General features: G+C 41.0%; 1 protein-coding gene across 1 annotated transcript in view; it reads left to right on the forward strand.

Annotated features, from left to right (window-relative positions):
• Nucleotides 1-22,087, forward strand: part of tex264a (testis expressed 264, ER-phagy receptor a) — a 59,512-nt gene extending 37,425 nt beyond the window's left edge. The window contains exons 3-4 of the mRNA XM_058631118.1: nt 15,435-15,606; nt 21,651-22,087. Coding sequence (XP_058487101.1) covers nt 15,435-15,606; nt 21,651-22,087 — 609 coding nt within the window. The remainder of the gene's footprint in view (nt 1-15,434; nt 15,607-21,650) is intronic.
• The last annotated feature ends 2,301 nt before the right edge of the window (nt 22,088-24,388 follow it).

Consider the following 24,388-nt stretch of genomic DNA (forward strand, 5'->3'; position numbering starts at 1 on the left):
GGTCCCTAAAGTCTTTTCTCCTGAGTACATAATTAAATTGCCAATGTCCAAATTCAAAGAGAATTAGTCGAAAAATCTGACTCATCGTTGAAAGAAGGAGCTCCATTACTAGAGTCAATATAATAATCTGTAAATAAAAGCTTCTCTGTAGGATATTGTCTCAGTTCTATTGTTTTGAGTGAATTCTCTCTTTTCCACACTCGCATGGTTTGATCTTCACGAGTGTTTTCCAGCTCCCCGCATGCTCCACAATACACTGACTGCTATGGAGCTATAGAATATCATATCGCAGACTCACATACAGTTCATTTCAACAGAAGACACCTCAGGTGTGAGTGGGTGACAGACACACACACACACACACACACATGGAGATGTCTCAGTAACACACACACACAGTCTATCACTGGTGGCATTTTTTTTTATTATTTTATTTTTTTTTCCAATTTTCTCATTTTGCTCTTCTGAGAGAACTCCTGTGCTTCAAAAGAGATTTGGCAGCCACTCCATACTCCCCCACGTCTTCTGCAATCCCTCAGATTATCAAAGTATCCGGTCTCCATGGAAAACAGTGAGAAAGGGATCTCTGGCTGAGGCAGTTGCCCTGGCAACAGGCTCACGAAAGTCAGCTGCTCATAGCCCAAGTAAAAACACAACGGACTGAACCCGCGTAACTGGGAGTTGGCAGAGAGTTGACAGGAGAGTTTAGGACAGAAGACTCGGCCTGTCTTGGCACGGCAGAACCACCAGGGCCGAGATCGTGTGAAGACTTTTGAAGTTTAATGAAGAGATCTTAGTTCTTCCTCTGCTCTGATAAAATATAATTCTCATATGTATGTCAGAATTGTAAGAGTTTCTTAATACAAGTATCCTCTTACGCTCTAAATTCTCAATTTCTTATGGAATTAGATTTGTGTCAATATGTTCAAACAACACTTTTCACAAAGCAAATAAAATATCGAGTTAATCTTTCAAAAATATTGTATTTTATTGTTACATTTGTTCCTTCTTTCTGGAACGTATAATTGTATCTAACGTTTGTCAGATTATAAATGTTAGATACTTCGACGGGCAGCGACTCTGAGCCTGTGACGACTTCTAGTCCATTGAGCTGTCACTCCAAATCTCAGTAGCCAGTCAGCAGGCAGCTTCCTAAGGCCCCGCCCATGGTCAGAAGCACCAACAAAAAAAACACGGCATAAAGAACAGGTCTATTTTCAAACAATAACATTTTTGAATGATTAAATCGATATTTTATTTGCTTCTTAAAAAGTGTTGACACAAATCTAATTCCATAATACTGCACGTGATTCCTTTTACTTACAGTACGTCATCATGGAAACATCACATTTTTTTGTTTTGATGAATTGCTCAGTCCTGATGTACAGTCTATGTTGGGGATAAGACGATGTGTTTTTGTCATGATTTCATTGTATCATGATAATTTACCCAAATGTTTAAATGCACTTACTGTAAGTCGCTTTGGATAAAAGCATCTGCTAAATGACATGTAATGTAATGTAATGAAGGCTGCCAAAATAAATTCATTATTAATGAATCAATTAATAGAGAAAATGAAAATAACCGTATGTCATGATGCATTTCATGAGAGAATAACCCACGAGTCACATGTATCTAAATGGAATGGGACAGTGGTATAAAGTGGTTTTAAATAAGTGCTACATGTAGCTGTCAGGACAAGCGTTTATTAGCTTTGCCTGCTTAATGCTCACTGAGCTCATGCTGTAAGAAAATGAAAAATGAAAATGATGCAGCACAAATGTCAGCCCTTGAATCTGAAAACCCCTGATTGTAAATAACAGTGATTTAGTAGAAAGATGACGATTGAGGCGGAGCAAGTCTTTTTTTTAAATAGTGAATAAAATCCTTTTGTGGCCTGACAGCATCTCCAGTTTCGGTCGGAGGTTGCTCATATGTCTCTCTCTCTTAGCTGCTGCCGGTCTTAACTGAAGGCAAGTTTGCTGCTGACATAGACCTGTCGAGTTCCTGGTGGATCTCACAGTCCAATTAGTATTTTGTTGACAGGCTTGGAATGTGAAACATGGAGAGACCTGAAATAAAAAATGTCAGCCATATCAATTGTGGCAGCACTGTACTGTGTACTCACTGCCACAGTGACAGGAAATGCTGACGATTCTTGTGGCATTCTGCTTGTAGGTTGTCTGTATGTCCAATTATTTCCAACACAACAAGGATATCTTAACAGTGCCATGAGGGAATTTCTCCACATTTCATATGTAATGTTCATTCAGAAGTTGGTGGTCAAATTTGTTACAACCAGTACGTTCACGGATCTGTGCCGCAGGTGCAACCATGTTCATTGTTTGTGGGGATAATACACAACTCCTTATATGGACATCTTGGAGGTGTGTGTTTATAGGTCACATATTCAGGCTTTAAAAAATGTGTGTTGATTAATTTTATATGGCATTTTTAGTCGTGATACAAGTAGCAATAATTGTGCAGAAGTCATAAAATAGAGCGTTTTTCTTTTCTTTTGTTCATAAAAACGAGTCAAGTCAACTGTGACGTATTTCACAAATCTCACAAATTCAATTAGATTTTAAACATTTTGAGTACTTTTTGCTCAGGTTTATTTATAAACTGTTGTTTATTGCACATTGTTCCTGTATTTTTAAACATAGTAATGGAAAAAGCATCCAGAATGTTGTGTGTTCTAAGGGTTAACTGTTAATCTGTGGGTCGAAGTAGCCTCATAAATCAATTTTAGTCTTTGAAATGTTCCTTTTGAGTCAACGACTGTATTGACTGAACCTGCTTTACAACCACTGGGCACGAGTTCCATTTTTAAGTGCTTCTGCGTCAACATGAGAATTCACATGTGACATTTTGCAAAGGTATTTCACTGTGAAGGAACTTTATGAAAAATCACTATGTTGTGTTGCTTCAGTGTGAGAGACGACCCATAATGGCCACCTATCAGTGTCAGGAGGACAGTCGTGACATTAACTGGAGACGCGCCTTGAATTGATGGACAGAAATGACTGTGTGGAGGACAGTGATGCTCACAGAGGGACTCTGTCTCCACACTGATGAGGATTAAATCGTAGTTTGGACTCAGTGAGGTGTGGTCAAATCGAATGGGCTTAAGAAAATAATCTGTAATGATGTCAGAGTGGGTGGTTAGGGTTACCTAAAACAAACAAGCAGCAAAAATAACAAACAACTACTAGAATTAAAATCAGGCCTCAAAACATTTTTCTTAATAATCATCTTAGCTTTTAAATGCTCTTTTTATTGGTAAATCTCACTTTTATCTCTCATGATTTTATGACTATTGCTTTTATTCTATGGTTTTCTTAATGTATTTATATGGCCTTGTAAAGCACTTTGAGTTGCCCTGCGTATATAATAGTGCTTTACAAATAAACTTGCCTTGTCTAGAATAAACTAACAAAAATATGTAAAGAGGTGAAGAATGAATCCAGGTGAAGTTGTTTCAGAAGAGAAGATGATCTCAGAGGAGGGAACACACCGCACGTTGTTGTATAACAGCTTCTTTTGTGTGATGTTTTTTATATTTTATTAATGTCATTGCATCTTTATAACCTGCTTGAACCTGACATTGTCCACTGAATGGGAGATTGAGGAGATTGAGTTGTGAATCTCTCACTCTCACGTGTATGGAGGCACCAGGTTGCCCTAATGAAAGATCAAACAACACAATATATACTGTATATTTTTTTAATATTGGTGTTTCTAGACTGATCATCAGCAGCCGACTGCTCGAGAACTCCCACTCCTCCAGGTGGCCTGTCTGCGTCTGATTGCCAATATCCACAAAAAAAGTTTAGTTGAGTTATAGCACAAGCATCAAAAGGCACAGTGTTATTAATCATGTGGCAACATATCGAGCAAAAAAAAATGCAGTATCACAAACTGTTGTTTATTTCCAGAAGATGTTAGAAAAGACTTTGCTTCAACTAAAATTGGAGAAACAAAAGTGAGCAGAAAAGGATCAAAACAAACAAATTAAAGCCAGTGTTTACTGCACTTCTCTGGGATTTTCCTCCAAACATAATACGGCTTTTGTTAAAGCGGTTTCCGCTGAAGTGCTTTCAATTCTAATGACTAGTTTTATTATTTAAGGAAGTAGTTGAAATGATCAAATACTGTGTTTGCTTAATCTGGGATACTGACATCGTGACAAAAGCAAAAACCCTTATTATCTGTTGAGCTCTTGAGTCTTAGGCCATCATTAGAAGTGCTACAGTGAACATACAGTGATAATTATTTATCAATTACTTCATTGGAAGACAGAAAATACACCAAAACATGTATGCAGTCGTTTGGTCTATAAAATATCAGAAAAAGAAATGTTGATCGGTGTTCGTCAAACCTGGAAATGATGATGTTCTCAAATGTCTTGTTTTGTCCACAAACCAAAATGATTCACTTTGAATGATTTCTTTGTTATCCAGAGCAAAGAGTTGAAGAAAATACTCACATTTAAGAAGCTTAAACAATCAGAAATCTTGTTTTAATCATGAAAAAAACTTCAAACCGATTATCGATTATCAAAATAGTTCTCGATTAATTTAGTAATCGATTAATAATCCATTAATAGATTAATCGTTTCAGCTCTAAAAAAAGTCGACGTGAAAGTCATAAAAGCCTTAAAATGAATGTAATCCAACTCTGTAATAGAATGTGAATGAAACAAACACAGCATAATGACTTTAAGTGTATTCTTAATGTGTGAAACAGCCCTTTAAGGCCCTGGTATACTACCCAACACGCATCGCGCACATGTGCGTGCAGCCCAGATGGCACATGCGCAATCTAAATATCCACCCCAACGGTAATGCTTCCTATTCCCTGCGTCCAGACTTGTACCGCCACCCGATGGTGAAGTCAGATACTACAGGACCCTGACGCGTCCGCGGCATGTGCGCGGACGTATACACTTTACTTAACACTAGAACAATAGCACAACCCCGGCTCTCTTAAATGTTATTATGTAAAGTTATACATGTATAAGACCAGCTTTCAGTCACATTATTCCAACATGCAGTAAAAACAACAAAGCTGGCAGTGCCCTTTGACCCTTTGCACCACCGTACTGTATGTGCCATTTTGTCCCCTCCCCTTTTACCATTTCTCTCTATAAATGTGCTCATCCTACATTTTCCACACTCCAGCGCCGTCTCTTTGAACTCGGGTTCCTTTTTTCCACTGTAGCAATAAAACACAGTCATTAGAGCACAATCAGACTGAGGGGAGCACACAGAGGACATTCAGATAGGAGCTCTGTCAGCAGAAGGGATTGTTAATTGTAACCATTAGGCTGCCGTTGTGCCACGCTGACAGAGCTTTAATAGATGGTGGCCTGTGGTTTAAACACGGCTCTCACTGCGTGGACAGCAGCAGGACGGTAACGTTTTTAACCCAGACCCAACGGCTTGTGTTCTGTGGCTGACATGCATCATCCCTCCCTGTGGTTTTTCCTGGCCTCTCTGGGTAGAGGCGTGGAGCTAAAACAAAGTGTTATCTTTGGTACCTCTTAAAAGCATGTGATTAGTTGGCTCATCAGATCCAGTTTCCTGTTCTCTTGTCTCCGGTCCACTTACGTTGATTGTGGCCGTGACATTGAGGTTTGTTTGCCTTCTCGTATGTGTTGTATGTGCACTTTTAAGAGGCTTAATTGAACGACACTTAAACAGACTTCAACTCCCTGTATATGCCATAGTAGTGTATTGGCACATGGAGAGTCTGATTGTGTTATTGACTCTTATTAAGGCTTTTAATTCAGATGACTGAGTTAAAGTGACATAACAACATTTCTAAGTTGGTTCAGATCTGATTATTTTCTCAGAGCTGTGTGGACTCTTTATGATGTGGTTCTAGATTAGATATATACCTCATATGTCGCCATGGTCATGAGTCTTTTATCTATATGAATGCACTGAGCGTTACCATAGTAACCTGCACACGCCAAACAACAATGGAGGAGAGTGTTTTTTACTTTAGAGCTAAATCTCACCCACAAATTCTCTGCAATATCTTCCATTTCATATATAAACAAACATTTATATATACATTTGAATTCAAATAGCTCTTTTCCATCATACGGTCCAGCTCTACTCTACTTGGCTTGCTATCAGGCACGTCGTTTTCCGTTACTGTAGTACCCATCGTTGCACGAAACTGACATGATGTTGTTGTTTTTTACACGACAAACACAAACTAGTGATTTGTAAAGTCTGAATCATTAGAACCAGTTTATTAAAAGGATTAGTTCAGTATTCCTGCATGATCGGAGCATGAACTCCGTCTGACACAGTCTTTTTATTGATGAAGCATGTGCATGCGTGCCATTAAAGGGACAGTCAGATACTTGTGTTATGGATGTATATATCTGAGCTGAAATGAATCTGAATTGAATCAGATTTTTACAACATGGCTGATAGTTTGATCGCAGCCTAAGAAGCGAGTGACTGTGGATGGAAATCATCACCAAATTTAGCTTGCAGACTTTGGCCTTGTGTTTAAACCTGTGTGTTCCTCATCAGAAACAGACACACACACACACATGCAGAGTGGAATGGAAAACATTTCCACTGTCGAGTCAAAAGATCACAGGTTTAATATTGATGCGACAAGATGTAATGCAATCTATCTTTATCTTATTTGGTGCTGCTTTGTGCCCCTGCTCACACACACACACGTATTATTCTAATTAATTGTAATTGTCACTAATTGTTTGACTCAGATAGGGAAAGACAGTGTCATCTTCTTTTTTAATTTGTAAATATGAGGGTGGTTTTTGATATTCTGTACATAATCTCCCTAATTTGGATCTGCACACAGATTATGACTCCCACATATCGGTGGCTCTTCTCTCTCTCTCTCTCTCTCTCTTTACTGTCTGTGTAAATTTCCAAGGCCGTGTAAAACAATTAGACAATCAAAATGACCTGAAAGGGCTCGTGAACTGCTTTAGCTTTAGTGTTCTGTTCCACTTCGTTATTCGGAGCTCCGTGGATCGTCTAAGTTAAACAGATGCCACGTTGAGCTCCAAGAAATTACGAGGATTTCAAGGTTTTAGCGTTTTGCTCCGGGGGATTTTCAATTATCCCCGGGCTGAGTGAGAAGATCGGGAAAACAAAATCAAAACCCACAGAATGTAATTCAATCTTTTATGGTCAAGAGGTCCATAATTACCAAATATACCAGAAATGTCCCGATGGATCATGGGAGAAATGACCAAGTCCTTTTTTTTTTTTGTGTTTATTCCTGGTCACATGTGCTTCCAGCTGATGTATGCCATCTTCCTTTGTGAATCCCCAAGGATGACTGCACCCCGTGATTTATTCATAGAAGTGGTAGAATGCCTGATGGCTCTTTTCCGGGGCTATGAGGAGGTCACGCAATAGCTACGAGGTAATGAGGATAATTGACAAAAGTGAAGTTTAATCAACTGACTGTTTTTTTCACTGATTTTTTTGACGAGTGCAAGAAATTAGTTTCATCTCCAATTGTTTCTCTTCTGTTACCCGCAGTTATTTGTTATAATGTGCACAGTTTTGTGATGAGATTATTCTTACCTTCATATCTCCGACCACAATACTTATTTCTGCTGCTGTCTTTTGTAACATGCATGAAAATAGATTGTTCATGTCAGTGATGGACAGCGCGTTCCCACTGAAACTTCACACAAATGAAGACTTCTTCACTTCCCTGACAATAATCTTAATCCCTGTAAATTCCTCCAGGTTAAAACTGCAGTGACATACATTATATGCCACATATGTTCAGAGGTGCATTGAACATTCAAGGCCTGCGGGAAGGAAAGTAAAGATAGTCCAGTCTTTTCTCCATCACACAGCCACTGTCCACATAATTGTATCTCATTAGAATAGAGATGTGAACGTCCCCTAACATTAGACTCCCAGATTAAAATCTCCATTAGATGTGGGAATGTGTCTGCCTGTTTAAAATGAATCATCAGTGTGTATATGCATGTGTTTCCATGTGCGGCTGAATTTGTAAGCTTCACGTTCTTCACCGTTCAGATGAAGCTTCTGCTCGCTCTTTAGTAAATGTTTACTTTCAGGAATATGAGATTTTAGCCCTCGGAGGGCTTCATTTATATTTTTCTGAAGGAACTCTGACACTCGTGTTTACTCACAATTACACGGACAGTTTGTCGAGTCGATGTTGTCGGGCAGCCGGTGAATGTGGAAGTGGAATTAGCAGCACATGAAGATGTTTTCAGAGGACGTGTGGTAAAATGACTGTTAGCACTGCTCCAGGATATTCAGAATCAGATCCTTAAATAATAGTTTTCACGTCGGAATCGTAGAATATTAGACACACAAAACAAGCAAATACAAAATATAGACTCATCTACTCAGGAGCAGGTGTTTAAACTGTACTCAAGCTTTCTGAATGCTGAATTAATCTGTGTTTACCATAATTATCATCTTTATGTAGAGTGTAAACATGATAAAAAAACGTAATGGCACTTGTGACAAATTACAGCGTTGGCTGATGGGAAGTGTCATCCGTTCAGCCGTTGTTTGGCGACAAAACAAAAACACTGGACAAATTAAAAGTAAAGGGTTCACGTGTGAGTCTGTTGTGTCTTGTAAGAGACATTAAAAGTGTGCATGAAAGTTCATGGTTATCCATCATCTTAAAAGCCAAAAATGCCAACCTTGTTGTGACAGTAGAGGAGTTGATGAAGTTCTTGCTCAAAGAAATGCAAACGTCAGCTGCTGAGATTTAAGTCGCGAGCGTGGGTAATATTGTGGGTACAAATCTGATTACAATTCTATGGAGATTGTGTTTTTCCATTTTCTTTTTAGGGTCCGAGCGAACAAAGTGTGGATCCAATAGTCACCTGATGGCTTCCAGGTTTACAATAATGGGGAAAGGAAGTGGGGGGTGTGGTGTTTATAATCCACAGCTAAGAGACTATAGCTGCTCTCAGTGCTGCTCACCTCTCGCCAGCTTTCCAGATCAATTGTGCAGGACCTCTGGAGACCACAACATCTGCTGCTGACAGCGTCACTAGACGTGTAGCTCATCAAGTCTTTCTTCTTATTGATTGCACGGGTGCACAGAGAGGTTGCCGCACAAACCCATCCGCTGGTTTTCAGTCCCGAGCTGTCCCTCTACCTCCTCCTACAGCCATCTTTGACGCCTCCGCCACGATGACGTGGAAGCAAACGGGGGGGTGATAAAGAGGTCCCAGCTTGTCGAGACGGATGCAGTAAATAGCACTTTTGCAGACAGAATGAAAATACTCAGTTCTGGGGGAAAGTGTGTGACGGTAAGGGACAGTTTGATTAGACACCTCCGCGGAGGTGTGAAGTAGAGTTTGTCTCTCTCTCTCCACAGATAGGAAAGGGACAAAGCAGTTATAGTGGGTGTGAGGAAGGTGGACTCTGAAGCTGTAATAGTTTAATGGGAGAAAACAGACCAGGGGAGCCAGGAAACCCAGGGGGCTGTCACCAATTTTCACCACAAGCCGCTCAGTTTGTCTTTTAATTTTCCTTTTTGTGTGCCAAGGGTCCAGGGTGAGATATCACTCCTCTAAAAATAGATGCGTGTGTGTGTGTGTCCATTGTTTATGGATGAAGTGATCTTCCTCCATCTTTGCTGTAGGGTTTTAGTTCGTAGCTGTAGGTTGCTACGGCAAATTCGGGTGTGAATGATTGTTGTGTCTGCCTTTCATTATTCACCGCAGCTCCTCAGCCGTATTTCGTGTCTCTTCTCCCCTGCGGGGGAGGGGGAGGGGGTGAGGCGGAGGTTTTGCTGTCACTGAATCTCACTGCTGGCAAGACAACATCTTTTTCTGTCTGAGATCACTATGTTTTTGTTTTTTTAAAGATTGGCTGTTTAAAGGAGAAATTCACCGTTTGATTGTTATCGTGTGATCGTCTGCGTTCCACTGTGTAGTGCAGCTCTTCCTAAAGTTATGTGTCGCCCAGGGCTGCACATTCAGTCACGAAATAATTTAAATCACAATATCCAAATTGAAAGACACTGCAGTCATTTGCATGAATTCACAGGCCCCCAAATCTTCCTTCTCATAATATGTTTCCTAGGAGTAAAAATGACAAAAGGCGTCAGTTGCACCAATTTGTACCACTTTTTTTTATTGTAGTGCAACCTGTCAAAACAATTGCAATGAGTTCTTGCAGCTCTAGTGTCACAAACCCATTTTAAATTCTAAAAATCTGCTGCGGCTCACCCAAACCTTAGGATCAACCACTTCTCTATAAGTTCTTTATTTCATAAATTAATGGAAAATAACAATTTTACAACTGAATAGCAACACAGTGTTATGTCCAAACAGTGAAATACTCTCTGATGCCACTTTAAAATCCTCCATTGTTCTTGTTTATTGCGATCCAGAGACAATTGGACCTCTTTGTCTCATACATTTTTCTGTCCCACCTTCTTGTTAAGTCAGTCATTTTCGAGAACCTCCCGGGGAGAACTCCACGAGACCTGCTGCCTCCAGCTGTGATGCATGTGTTTGTGGAAAGGCTAATGAATCCAGCAGGAGGACAACTACTTGAAACAAAATAGGCCTGTCCCTATTTAATGTTTCTGCAGTTACACGACGCTCTCGGTGACATAGTTTTCTTCTATTGTTTTAGTTGTTTCAGTTTCACAGTTGTGCTAAAGTGTCGCGTCTCAGGGTCTCATTTTCTTTGCATTGAGAGGATCCACTGACAAAATGTGATGTATCCACTATAGAGTGATTTCCCAGTCAGACCACTTGATGGTTGATCTCAAGGCACTGTACATAGACAATATCATGGAGAGCAGAGAAATCCAACAGTTCACACAATGAGCAAAGCACTAGGCTTCAGTGGAGAGAAACAGAAGAAGAAATCTCTGACAGAACCAGACTCAAAGATGTGCCAAGACAGGTTGGGGTGAAAGGAAAAATGGGGTACAGAAAGGGGGGGAGAGAAAGGACAAGAGGATCGGGAGCAGAATGACAACAATGGTATCGCGTTTTAAAGTGTCTCCTTTTCTCAGAACACAGACACAGACAGATGGGATTTGACGAGAGAAAAAAACCTAATGCACACATTTGAAAAGCGAGGCAGTTGTCATGTCATGTCATATCTTTTAAGAACATACTACAGAATCTGGAAGAGTAATATTTTGCCAGTGTGATTCACTAGACCTCAGAAAAGACCAGAGAAGGTGTGATCCTCGTGTCACAGTATGTGGTCATGTTTATATTTGAGTGTTGGTTAAGTGATGCAGTAAATCAAGCTGCAGCATTGTTTTATTTATGTTTACTCTCGTCTCTTGTCGGGGTTTCTATTGGATGCTGTGTACTCAGCGCAGCTGCTAGAGTGGTAAAAGATACTATCAATTCCCACAGGGGCCCCTTCTTCTATATACTGTACGTTTGTTTCTCATCCCCCGACCATTAAAGCACACAAACCCATTCTTGTGCTGCACATATCTCAGAAATCTGTCATTCCTAATTTACGCCAATGTCCAGTTTCATCAACACTGAATAAACGTAGCAATTCCAGTTTCTTCCATAATATTTCTACTTTCATGGATCAAAAATCCAAGCGAGGTCTAAGTGACACTCGAGGTCACAACAGGAACTGAGCATTTGTGCAACTTGTGTTTAGTTCTCACCTTTCCTCCAAAGTAACATTCCGGTTTTACCTAATTGGATTTGTTAAAGGCCTCTTGAATGTCACCTCCGAAGACTCGTGACAATTATAAAGCTCATCTTGATCATAGGACTGCTATCACACTACTCCTAAGAGGCTGCTTGGTAAGCAATAATAATAAAGATGTGGTACTTTTATTGAGAGAGTGGGGAAATTACTGACTGTACGTCCTGAAGAGGATAAAATGTCATCGTCAGTTACACCCAGGGGGATGTAAGAGATATTTTTTCTCAGCCTATGGGGACGTGAGCAGAACTGGTGCTTGAACCTGTGTCCTTTTGATTCATTAAATGACAGCACGGCAGCTCATATTGAATTAATTCTAAATTTAAAAGTGATTTAAATGTGATTTGGGGTTTACGCTGGGGTCACATAGAGCAGACCACTTTCCCTTTTCACTCGAATGGGAACCTTACAGCCCGTTTATGGCTAACCCAGCTAAATACATCCTGAAAACTTTACGGTATTTGCAATATTGTAAAGTCCAAAAGTGCTTTGCTCTCTCTACATCACCCACGTTGGCCTGATAAAACCGGCTAAATTGAAAGAAAAGACCCCGTCAGTGTTAAGTATAGCCAAGTTTTTGTTCTATCACAACATTCTCTGCCAGGAAAGTAATGTTAGCTGAGGTAGTGTTTATAGGCATTGTTATACCATCGACATTATTCAGCTTGTCGTGCCAACATATCTCTGCACTGTTTATTTAGGATGTTGTAGGATGTTGTAACCGCACACTACAGGGAAATCACTGATGTAGTGCAGATGTTTGGTTGAAATGAAAACCACTATATTTTTAGTGCTTGATTATTGCACAAACATGTTTGCACCTCCAAAATGCAGATTGTCTTACACCTCAAACCTGATGTCACTTTCCAGTTCTTCTGCTGTGTGGCACCATAGGTTTGAGAATATCGTCTTCATAGTCAACACAGTTGATAAAAGAAAGGTTATTCTCTGTCAATGAGAAAATAATCAATAGACCAACTCGAGTATGGATAAATTACCATCTCCTCTGAAGTAAAAAATAATGCTCGAAATACAGGGAAGGATAAGGAATACCCTAATATTCACATTGGTGAAGTTCTTTGAAATACATCAAAGGGTAGCACTGTGATATTACAAGAAAGTGGAACTGAAATGAATAATAAAATCAAAGATTAAGCTTAAGAAAATACCTGCAGGGAGGGAGACCATTTAATAAATATTTCAGTTTAGAGAGAGACGAGAGTCGGAAGGTGTGAATACAATTATTTCTGAATCCACTCCGTTACGTGGAATACATTAACAAGTGAGTTTGTTTAAGAATTGATTTGGAATTACGGTGGAAATAAGAAGCAAAAATGTATTATAGATATGGTTAGTAACCCTTAGAACACAGAGCACAGAGCTGCTTATTATATCTTTAAACATACAGTATATACAGAGGTGATAAGAATGTGCAATATAGAGTTTCTTATTTCCTTTTTTTCAGCACAACCAAGCAAACCTGAGCAAAAAGTACTCAAAATGTTTAAAATTAGATTGAATATGTGAAATTTGGAAATACGTCATAGTTCAAAGTTCACTTGAACAAAAAGAAAAGAAAAATGGTCTAATTTTGTGACTTCTGCACAATTATTGCTACTTTATGATATAGAATGAATCATAACTTTGACTCAACAACACATAAGAAGATGAAAAAACCCCACATGTACACCTAAATACCCCCCCCCCCCCGATGTCCTTATAAGGAGTTGTGTATTATTCCCACAGAAAATTATAGCTCCGTGCCGCGTGAGCACTAAGGGATAAACATCAAACGTGTTTATTTCAAGTGAAGTAAAAGTCCTTGTTTCTAAGCGCACCGCTGTAATAAACTTTGAAGACATGTAAACAACCATGGACTCTTAAAGGAATACTTCACTGATTTACATTTAGCTGTGTATTACTAGAACAGGGCTAGTACTTTTGAATAACAATGAAACATTTCGAGTTGGGAGGGAAAATGTCCTTTGTGGGAAGAAATCTGCATAGATGATAGAGTGAGGTCAGTGTCACGGAGCACCGAGCAATTCTCAGGTTTTCATTTCTACCAAAAGATAATATGAGGTGATTTCACCGTGAGCTCCACCTCTGGCTGATGGTGAGTGAATGAGTCAGTGAAATGGCACGATGTAGTCGTCTCCTGTAGAACCCATTTGAGACACCACAACATTAACATGATGCACAAGTTACTAGTTTAACATGCTGGTGTACTGGCATCTTTCTCGCATGCTGTTTTCACTCTATTTTCTGTGACTATATCCCTTGGAGACGTGTGTGTGTGTGTGTGACTACAGTACGGTGAACTGTCTTTGTCTCCATTCCCCTGCTCATTATTGGCACAGGTTCAAAGAGATGGGTTCTCATTTGCATATGCAGCTGTGGGGCTGGAACTCCTGTGTAGCAGCCAGGTGATTCATACCAGCTCCCACCGTCTTATTTTTTTTGCAGAGGCTTAAATTAAAACCAATCAGTCAGCCCAGATCACACTGACCCAGAGGAGAGGGAGTCAGGTGACCGCTGTTAGGCCGACCAACATGTTAGGCCGACCAACATGTTAATTGCCCTCTGCGCAGCCACTGTGGCGACAATTAAGAGACTAGAAAATTCATCCTGAGACCGTTTCGCACAGCGAGCGGCAAACCAGTGTGAGCACAGAAATTATGGTTAATGTATTGTGTTGTGTACGAGGTGTAATTGGCTGTTAACACGTCCATGTTGGGGGACACGAACAATGCAGAGCTGTAGATCCATTTAAAACACTTAACAGTCCAAGAAAACAAGGGTTAATCTCCAACAGTTACCAAGGAAATGTCTAAAATCTCATCATTTAAGGAGCCGAGGCAAGCGAGGACCATGTAGTGCTGGAGTGCCCACGCTTTTTCAGCTTGGGAGCTACTTTTAAAATGACCAAGTCAAGATGATCGACTTTAATCTACATAAAAAAACGTTTTGTATATATATATATATATATATATATATATATATGATAACGTTGTATCAGCAAAGTGAAGATGTTTTAAAGCGACTCGTCCCTCATATTTTATGCCTCTCCGATGCTCTGTATTAATACACGTTAACCATGTTTTCATTTTGGAATTTAGCAACAGTTTAAAGTGGATTTTGTGATGTTTCAGTGTTTAAAACACTACAAATGTTACAACAAGTTTCTGGACACAGTCTGTCCCTCAGTCTGAGCAGAATAACTTAAGGTGAAAAGGACAGATTTTGATGACATTTCCTAAGGGATGGAGTTGATAGCAGAAGGAATAAATGAGTTATTAGCTCGTCATTAAAGCAAGGGTATAGTGACAGTCCACTCTAAAGGGCATGACATGTTTTCTTGAAACAAAAACAGTTGTTTAGAAATGAAGACCTTGGTGATAAATGCACTGAACATTTCTAAACTCAAGCAGAATAATAGAATCATTCATAGTCAGCGCTCTGCCCCGACCTTCCACACCATGTGCTGTTTGTTTGAATATAAATTGAAGTTTATAATACCTTCTTTAATAATGTTCCTCTTTCTTGTTCTCTTTTGTTAAAGTGGAAAAGGTCAGCGTGTTTTCAATTAGACGCTTGTTTTTAAAGCTGTGTCATCCAAACACGGATGATTCTGAGTGTCAGGGTTTCTGATCAACACTTTGGAGAGGATGCACTCTTTTATCTTGTCCATTTAACTCTCCTCTGTGTCCTCGTCTTTCGCAGGAGAGGAAGCTCTGTGCGTTCCCATTTATTGAAATCTACAGCGACGATGTCATCAACTATATGGTGCCGCTGTCCCGCCAGACGGACTTTTTTGTTCCGGAGATGAAGGAAGAGGTCAAAACAGACGTGAAAGAAGAGGACTCTGACGAGGACAGAGGAACTGACATAACAGGTACCTTTTTTTTTTCCTCATTCAAGTTTTTCCTCATTCAAACCCAAGGCTCCCATTTTTTCAGAAGTCTTGAGATCTTTCTTGGAAAGAAATCCACTAGATAGGAACTGTGGACTGACAGATCCAAGGAGATTGTGGGGGGGGCTCTTGGAAGAGCTGAGTCTTCAAGAGCTTCTTGAAGCTTAAGGCATTCAGTAGGTCATTCCACCAGCATGGAACGAATGATTGAATTGAATTCATACGTTGTGCGATTTAACATCTGTTTTCTGTTAAACGGGAACCTGATTTACAGACGTGTCGTAGTTGAAGTTGAAGTTGAAACCTCAGGGAAAATGCTCATTGACAAAATACCTCATGAGAGAATTGGACTCATCTTCCCACATTCTGTTCCATTTGACTTTTTTGCAAACAGTGAAGTTTCCACCCCGCTCTTTTATTTTCAAAGGTAAACTCTAGCAGAAGCTCCACAGCAGCACGGCTGCATGGACGCAGTAGCCATTCTCCCCAAAGCTGTGCCAGACGCGGTGGATCAGAGATGCAGCCATCGCGCCCTGCACATGCATCCAGTGTGAACCCTTGTTTTGACGTCGAGTCCCACATTAAGTATTCACAGCATCTGCTTGAATCTGCGTCTGCCAGTAAACACAGCTCAAGATTGTCCACTTACTTCACTGAAAACCCCAAAGTTTTCAAAGGTTGGAGAACAGATTGATCACATGGTTGTTGGTTTTGTGTTGTTTTGTTCTGTGTCCGTGTCTCGCAAACAAAGAGGAAACATATTTTATCAGGCACTGCACTGACTCCTGAGGACATGATATATGAGACGCTATAATTGTTCTGTCACTGCAAGTATGTGACGATGTCTTCTCTGCTGCAATTACTCTTTCAAACTTGCTGCACCCGTAGGCTGGACCCCATGTCTGTATTGACGCCGTCCTTGTGCAAATCACCAGAGAAATCAAATGGCTCTGGGTTGGTGGGACGGAGTGGGCGTGGGCTTACATCAGACGCTGTCTTCCTGAAGCGGAGAATCTCTTGTAAACGCAGCACAGACGAGTCTCTGGTATTAGCCCGGCATGTTTAGACTGCAGTCGCCGCTGAAGCGGAGCGGTGCCACCTGTGACAGGTGAAGGCCGCTCTCCAGAGACACTGCAGGATTGTCTACTGTAGCGTCATTGACTTCCTGCTCAACTGAAAGTAAAGGCTGCTCGTAACTTTAAATGAGTTTTGTCAGCGTTGCCAGACCGAGACCGAGTTTAGATTGTTGCTTGCCTTTCCAACAAATGAGAAAGTTAATAGAACAGACCTCAAGTTCTGGAAAACATTTCCGTTCAAGTTCACACACGACTCTCTGTCTTCCTCAATATTTGAATTTGAAGTCATTTTTGCTCACGACAGTGAATTTGTCCTCTGCATTTAACCCATCCTGGCCATGTGCTGCCGTGTTTGGGTTCAAGAAGTAACCCCAGTTGTGTAAAACATGAATGAGGCAGATGCTTCAACAAGTGTTTGAATGTTTCAGACTTCATACCAGGGTCAGAAATTAGCAGAAGAATGAGGCTGAATCACGTTCAAATATCTGACATTGTCCTTGAAATTCAAACCATGAGAGGTACAAATGCCCCCATCAGCAGCCAAGCAGTCGAAGATGAGACTCTAGAGTGCCCACGACTCCACTCCCGTTCTCCCTTCTCCACAGCATCGGTTGCCAGGGCAGCAACCGATGCCAAAGCTCTCCAACTGGCCTGTTTACAGAACACAGAGCAGTTTATTTATGAAATACCTCCACTAAAACAAAATCAATTCAACACAGATAATATTACTGAAACAGTCACTGATGCTGGCATCAAACAAATATATCCTTCAAACTGTAATGTAGTGCAGTTGGCGCTGAATTTCATTCTAAGTGGTATTTAAAAAGGCCTTAAAGGGAAACTAAAGGGTAACTAAACCCCCTCTTCTGCCTGATCTTTAAATGGTCTAAGAGCTGAGTGACACCGAGCTGCCACTGTCTAACGATGTTCTCTGTGAGATGAGCCTCTCAGTCTCTCACATCAGAACGAAGGTTAATACGAAGTGACAGCTCCGGCTTTTATGGCAGTACTGGAATTTCACAACGTTTGATAAAATTGTCCTGGAAATGATCTAAAATGTCCCTGAAACATGTTTAAGACACATGCTGTATCACCTGTGTTGAAGATGTGGAACCAACAAGGCGTGTTTTTAACGTGTTGAGACGGAATGAGATTCACCGACATTCAAGCGGAGCTATGTTTGCTTCATAAATAAGTGTGAAAATACTTATTCTTGGTATTGGTGGTCAACGGTGCAGTATTCTGGTGGCCAACACCTCGTTTTAAGACCAACGCAACCACAGGTGCATTTGTGACCGACACGACGCGGGCACTGGCCGACAACAATGACGCTTCCACTGCGGCTTGTGTCGCTTTGCACTGGGTGTTGGATCGAGCCTTAACTGTCAGATAAGGTTAAATAAGCTTCACTATCTTCAGAGGGAGTTGCACAGTGTCTAACCCACTGATTGCCAACTATTCCTCGTTTATTTCAGCATTTGTTTGAATAACATTCTTGTTCAGTGTGGCAGCAGGTGAAGATGCAGGCTGCAGAGAAATGGTTATTAAAAACAAACGCTGCACTTGAGATTCTTCTCATGCTCTTTTTGAAACGCTTAACACCGACTGCCTTTTTTTATTATCGTTCACAAGATCTGAGAAGAAAGTGTTGTGATACAAGCATCAATGGAGTTTGAAGAGTTGTGAAGTGTTATCAGAGCTCAGACTGCTCTATATTCTGCTTTAACACTGCATGGGTTAAGTTTTTCTTTCTACAGGTTTGTAAAGCTAAAGAAATAGATGTTGATGTTTATGTTAAAGCAGTGCATTTATCACACTTTAACACAATTTTCTACCTGCATTGTTCCTCAGTGATGGCAGATATCAAGTAGAGACTCTCTAATAAATCTCCACCCAAACTCTCTTAATGATCAGAAGAGTAAAATGTTGTTTGACACGCCAGCTGTGGAGATTCCTCCCCATCAGGTCTCGGTGAGCGATACAACAACCTAAGACAAAAAGAAAAGTAATTAATACTCCATAGGTTTGAGTGTGAGAGTGAATGGTCCAGTTGATGTCAGAGCTGACAAAGCGGTAGAAGATGAGTGAGTGAATTGTATTTGAGTTTGAGCATTGTTAACTTCAGCTTCCTTCTCGCCATCATTTGTAAATGAGAAGATTCATCTCTCCTCACCTTTTCACCGTGGCAGTCTGGTTCTTAAGAACTCTCGGCGCACCTCGGCACCGGCTGTCTCATTACCAACCCTCTCCTCTGTTTCAAACAGTTTGAAGCGCAAGACCCTGATTCTTGGCTAATAATCCCAGTGGGCCCAATTTACCCACTAATTTAAGCAAATGCTCTCTGATAGACTATCAGAGGCAGAGCTACCTTCAACCAACAGTGGGTGAAACTTGTCCAGTGTGCTGCAGCTGTTCCTGTGGGTCCTGTCCACCTAATTACCCTAAATAGACCCATTATTTTCCCCACAAAATTCCTTGAATTGTAAAACAAGTGTGTCTGGTTGGTAAAGTCGGCGTAAAGTCGTGCAAATAAAATGGACAGTAAATCACCTCATAATCTCCGATCGTATGAATTTTCTCAAGCAATATTTCTGTCGCGTCTTCAGCCGTTTGTGTCTGGACCTGCAAGTTAATCAACAGTCCCATAAAAAAATAAGACGTAAATAACTTTAATGGACTTGTCGTGTACTTTATTGTAAACAGGGTTAGATCTGTTGGATGTGATAATTAGATTGTTTTTTTTACTGAGATTCAAATGAATGAAAACAAAAGAGTGACCTTTGTCTGGAGCTTATTGTGTTCTGGTCCCGGTTGACGCGAGTTTGTCTGTGCAGCACGAAAATGAATCGGACAATAATGTGTCTGCGTCCTGTGGGACAGTCACGTCATGTTCTATTTCACGAGGACATCGTATGTCGTTTTTTTTCTGTTGTTTTACATAAAACAACAAACCAAAAAAAGTTATTACAAAAATAAGTTTAATGGTCTTTTTTCTGACGTGTCATTAATCTCTGGAGTTTCACTTTTCAAAAACAGAAGATATTTATGTGTCGACCTGTGAAGTCGCGCCTGCTAATATAGCCGTGATTTGCTCACTGAGAGTATTTGTTGTGTAGGTGGAAGGTGTGATGTGCTCTTTTTCTTTGTTATCCAAAGTTTAGATCATTTCCCCGATCCACCTGTCAGACCATGTTTTTTATTTCACAAACAACTGATTGTTGTGCAGTTTATTTATCACACGTTTCGGCTCTCCTTGCAATTAGTGCCTCTAATCACACCTGAGCACATGACGCCATTTATCTTCTGAGTTGCATTAGAGAAGAATATCAGTAGGCGGCGATAATGAATGGCTGTGTGGTCACAGAGAACCGTAGATCAATTTGAATCAGGTTTAGTCTGAAAGCATTAGTGAGCCTTTCATGTGGGTGAGGGGATCTGCAGCAATTAAGCTAATGGACGTTTTCTTTAATGATGACTCCAGATATGCTTGACGCGCTGTGGACCGCAGCAGCGACAGCGTTCCCTTCCTCCCTTTAAAGCAGAGTGAGTTGCACGGAGCTGTGAAGCCGGATAATTAGATGCAAGTGGCATGTTTTTGCTTTGTGGTCTTTGACTTCATTTAAAGGAGAGCTAATCTTTTCAACTCTGATAATCTGGTTAGCCTGAGCTCGGCTGCAGCATTATGAGATTTAATAACTAGGTTCAAGCCGAAAGGAAGAGCGGTCAGTGTCCGTGTCATTATGATAGTATGAAGTATTGATTTAAGGCAGATCTGGTGAGTGTTAAGTGACAGGACACAATTTATATTGGTCCTTGTTTGTGTGGTTTGCTTGAAGTGGGGAAGTTAGCGCCTGACAAAAGAGGAATAAACTACAGAGAAGAAGTGTCACAAAGAAATGCACTAGATAGGAACAGTGAGGGCAGAAGTGGATCCAAGTGCAGAAGGAGGGGGGTAAGTGTAAGGTAAGTGCTAGGACAGAAGACGCTCCTGGAGGAGTTTGGTCTTCAAGAGCTTCTTCAAGACAGACAGGGACGCCCCCTGGTCTGGTAGCGCTCAGTAGGTCATTCCACCAGCGTGGAACGACACATGAAAAGAGTCTGGACTGTCTTGTGTGTGTGTGGGGGGGGGTTAATTGTTTGGGCTTTGACTTCAGGTGTTCACACGCTGGTGGAGTTTCTTCTCGTCACTTTGGACATATATCACATATCACAGGCCCCTGTACAGGAGGCTCTCGTATGGAAGAGGTTTTAAACGTACAGTATATACAGAGGTTATAACAATGTGCACTATAGAGTGTCTTATATCCTCTTTTCCAGCACAACTTAGGCAATCTGATGACACATTTCTTTCATTTTCACCAACTATATAAACACACCTGAGCAAAAAGTACTAAAAAATGTTTTAAAATGGGATTGAATTTGTGAAATTTGTGAAATACGTCACAGTTCAAATTTCACTCGGCTCGTTTTTATGAAACTTTTTGTGACTATTATTGCTACTTTATATCACGACTAGAGATGTGATATAAAAGGAATCATAACTTTGACTTAAACAGTACAGTATAGTATTCTGTAACGTCTCACTTTTTGGCACCATGACACACAGTGGCTCCACCTCCCTAAAGGGTGGAGCTAGAAAAACCGCAGCCTGTGATTTGTCGACACAAAATCGTCACTTATGTGCGAAGGCAAAGGAAAAGGGCGGCATTTTTTTTTCAGCCTCATTCCAAGAATAGAGAATAGCTGCATGTTCTCATTTTTTCTTTTTGTGTCGTGCTGCTATGACGTCATGCTACTTACCGAGATGACCCAGCTGCATAAATGACATCATAAATGAAAGCCAGCAGGAACAGGCTACTTCTGAAAGTGTCCCAAAATGTCCACAACTAAGCTGAGTTGAATAAAGTGTCAGTAGGTGCATTCACTGTAATATCTGAACTTTTGTTCCAGGTGCAGATTCCCACAGTGACGTGAGCTCGGTGAGTGGCGGCGTACCGTGGGACAGCAGAGAGACTTCCCTGGCCGCGTCCACAGCCGCCTCCCTGGCCTCCTCTCTGCCTCTGAGGGACGTCATGGACGCAAACGAAGACGTCAGGCACAGGGACCACAGTGACAGAGACTCAAACGAGTCCGTGGGCAGCGGCTCGTCTTTTGAAGAACTTGACATGGACCAGGACGAGCAGGGGGTGCAGGAGGTGCAGGGGGTGCAGGGGGTGCAGGAGGTGCAGGGGATGCAGGAGGTGCAGGGGGTGCAGGAGGTGGGAGAAGAGAGGGAGGTCAGGGAGGACGGGCGGGAGCGGGCGACCCCCGAGGGCGAAGATGGAGCTGGAGAAGCAGTTGAACTGATGGCTGAAAGAGACGAGTCCATGGGGGATGGAGAGGAGTAAGGGGAGGAGGCCCGTGCAATGCTGGCGTGCTAGAGAGTTTCTCAGTTGTTGCTGTTGCTGGTTAATCTGTCGTTTAATCTGTTCATACCATGACCAACAAACCACATTCCTGCGCCTTCTTATTCTCTGCTTGAAGCCTGTACGTCTTTGTTTTTTTTGTTTTTTTTTAGGGTTGGGTAATGCGTCCAAAAACACACATCACCATGGATCCATCCATTTTCTATCCTCCGTGTGGGGGGGGGTTACTGTGCCAATCTCAGCTGACAGGACGATAGGCGGGGGGGGGGGGGGGGGGGGGGGGGGGGTCACGTCACGTCACACCCTGGACAGTTCGCCAGTCCATCACAGGGACACATATAGAGACAAACAACCGTTCACTCACACTCTGTCACACCTACGGTCAATTCACAGTGTCCAAATTGCCGGGGATTAAGACATTTTGGACACTCTAATCTGCATGTTTTAGGACTGAGGGAGGAAACCGGAGAAAACCCACGCACACACACGGAGAACATCAGTCGATATAAATAATGATCATGATGATTAAAAGTTAATTTGTGGTTTTAAACAGAAAATGAACATTTCACAAATCTAAGGCAAAGCATTCATAGGAATGATGTGTTCAAATTATCTTTACACATTATATAAATGTTATATCTATACATGTTGAACCTTTGAAATGATATCCTAATATTATTGCCCAACCCTAATTATTATTTAATTTCAAACTGTATTTTTCTCTCTCTCTCTTTTCAAACTTGAATTAACACGACTTGTGCCCAGATTAGAAGTTTCACAGCAGAGGACGGATCATGATACAGCGTCCTTGTTGCCCTTGTGTCACGGTTAATATTGTCCCCCCCTTGAGCAAAAATTAGGAAAATGAATGTGATTTGTGTTTGTGTGCATTAACGTGACTGTGGTGTCTTGATATAATGGTAAGTTTATGGGATGGAAAACGTGCAGGAGCTTCATGCTCGAGTGACGTCGATGGTCCTGTGTCATTTTGTGAAGTTTGTGGAAAATGTCTCGTCACACACGGGGAGCTGAGAAGACACGAGTGAGGACGCCATGAAGGTTCCACCAAGTCACCAGGACCAAGTGTTTATGAGAGAGTTTCAAAATGAAAACCTTGTACAGATACTCAGATAATTGCTTTATTTTTTTTAATAGTGACGTCCTCTTCTGTTGTTGTTTTTTTTTTTTTAATTAACTCTGTCTGTGTCCAACACTCACTCACTTCCACAGAGACGAGCTGTGATGTTACGTTCGTAGCCTGAAACTGTCGGTGCTGCGAGACATTAGAGACGATGTGCAGCACGTGACACTCGGCGTTGTGTCTTATCTGTCTGTAATAAAAAAAACTTTCAAATCAAAGTGCGAGTCCAGAGGAATCAGTCGTGTGCGGATGCTTTTTGGAGGATAAAACCTTGGTTTTATGTTTTCTAACACAAAGCTTTACACCGTTCGCTCACTCTGAAGACCTCGCTCATCCATTTGTCTTGTCCTTGTCCTTGTCCTTGTCTTGTCTTTGTCTTTGTCTTGTCTTTTTCTTTGTCTTTGTTTTGTCTTTTTTTGTCTTGTCTTTGTCTTTGTTTTTGTCTTTGTCTTTGTCTTGTCTTGTCTTTGTCTTTGTCTTGTCTTTGTTTTTGTCTTATCTTTGTCTTTGTCTTTGTCTTTGTTTTGTCTTTGTCTTTGTCTTTGTCTTTGTCTTTGTTTTGTCTTTGTCTTTGTCTTTGTTTTTGTCTTGTCTTTGTTTTGTCTTTGTCTTTGTCTTTGTCTTTGTCTTTGTCTTGTCTTTGTCTTTGTCTTGTCTTTGTCTCCCCGGCAGATGAAAGTAACTGTGGGCGGCCGTGCGACACGTTGTGGTGCAGGAGTTATTGATGAGGCCGTAAGTGTTGGACGACTTATTGAAGCCGTCTCTTAAATTTTTACCACTTTTTTAAGATGTCACTGTCGGTGCGACTGCGTGTCTTTAAGGCACAGACACACACATTTGGCACAAAACACAACAAAAATAGTTGCCTGTCCATGCGGTCAGATGATGTCACCTTAGCACCAGCATTTCATGTTTGTATCACAGTTTACGTGTTTTTACAGGACCAGTAAATGTAGAGAGAAATGTCACATTATTTTACACTCACATGCCGTTTTATTAGGTACACATGTTGGTTTTTTTTCCATGACTATGTTTAAACGTACAGTATATACAGTGGCTATAAGAATGTGCAACATAGAGTGTCTTTATTATTTTAGCACTACATAGACAATCTGATGAAAAGAAAATCTTCATTTTCACCA

This window comes from Solea solea, chromosome 6 (genome assembly GCF_958295425.1).
Source record: "Solea solea chromosome 6, fSolSol10.1, whole genome shotgun sequence".
NCBI lineage: Eukaryota > Metazoa > Chordata > Actinopteri > Pleuronectiformes > Soleidae > Solea > Solea solea.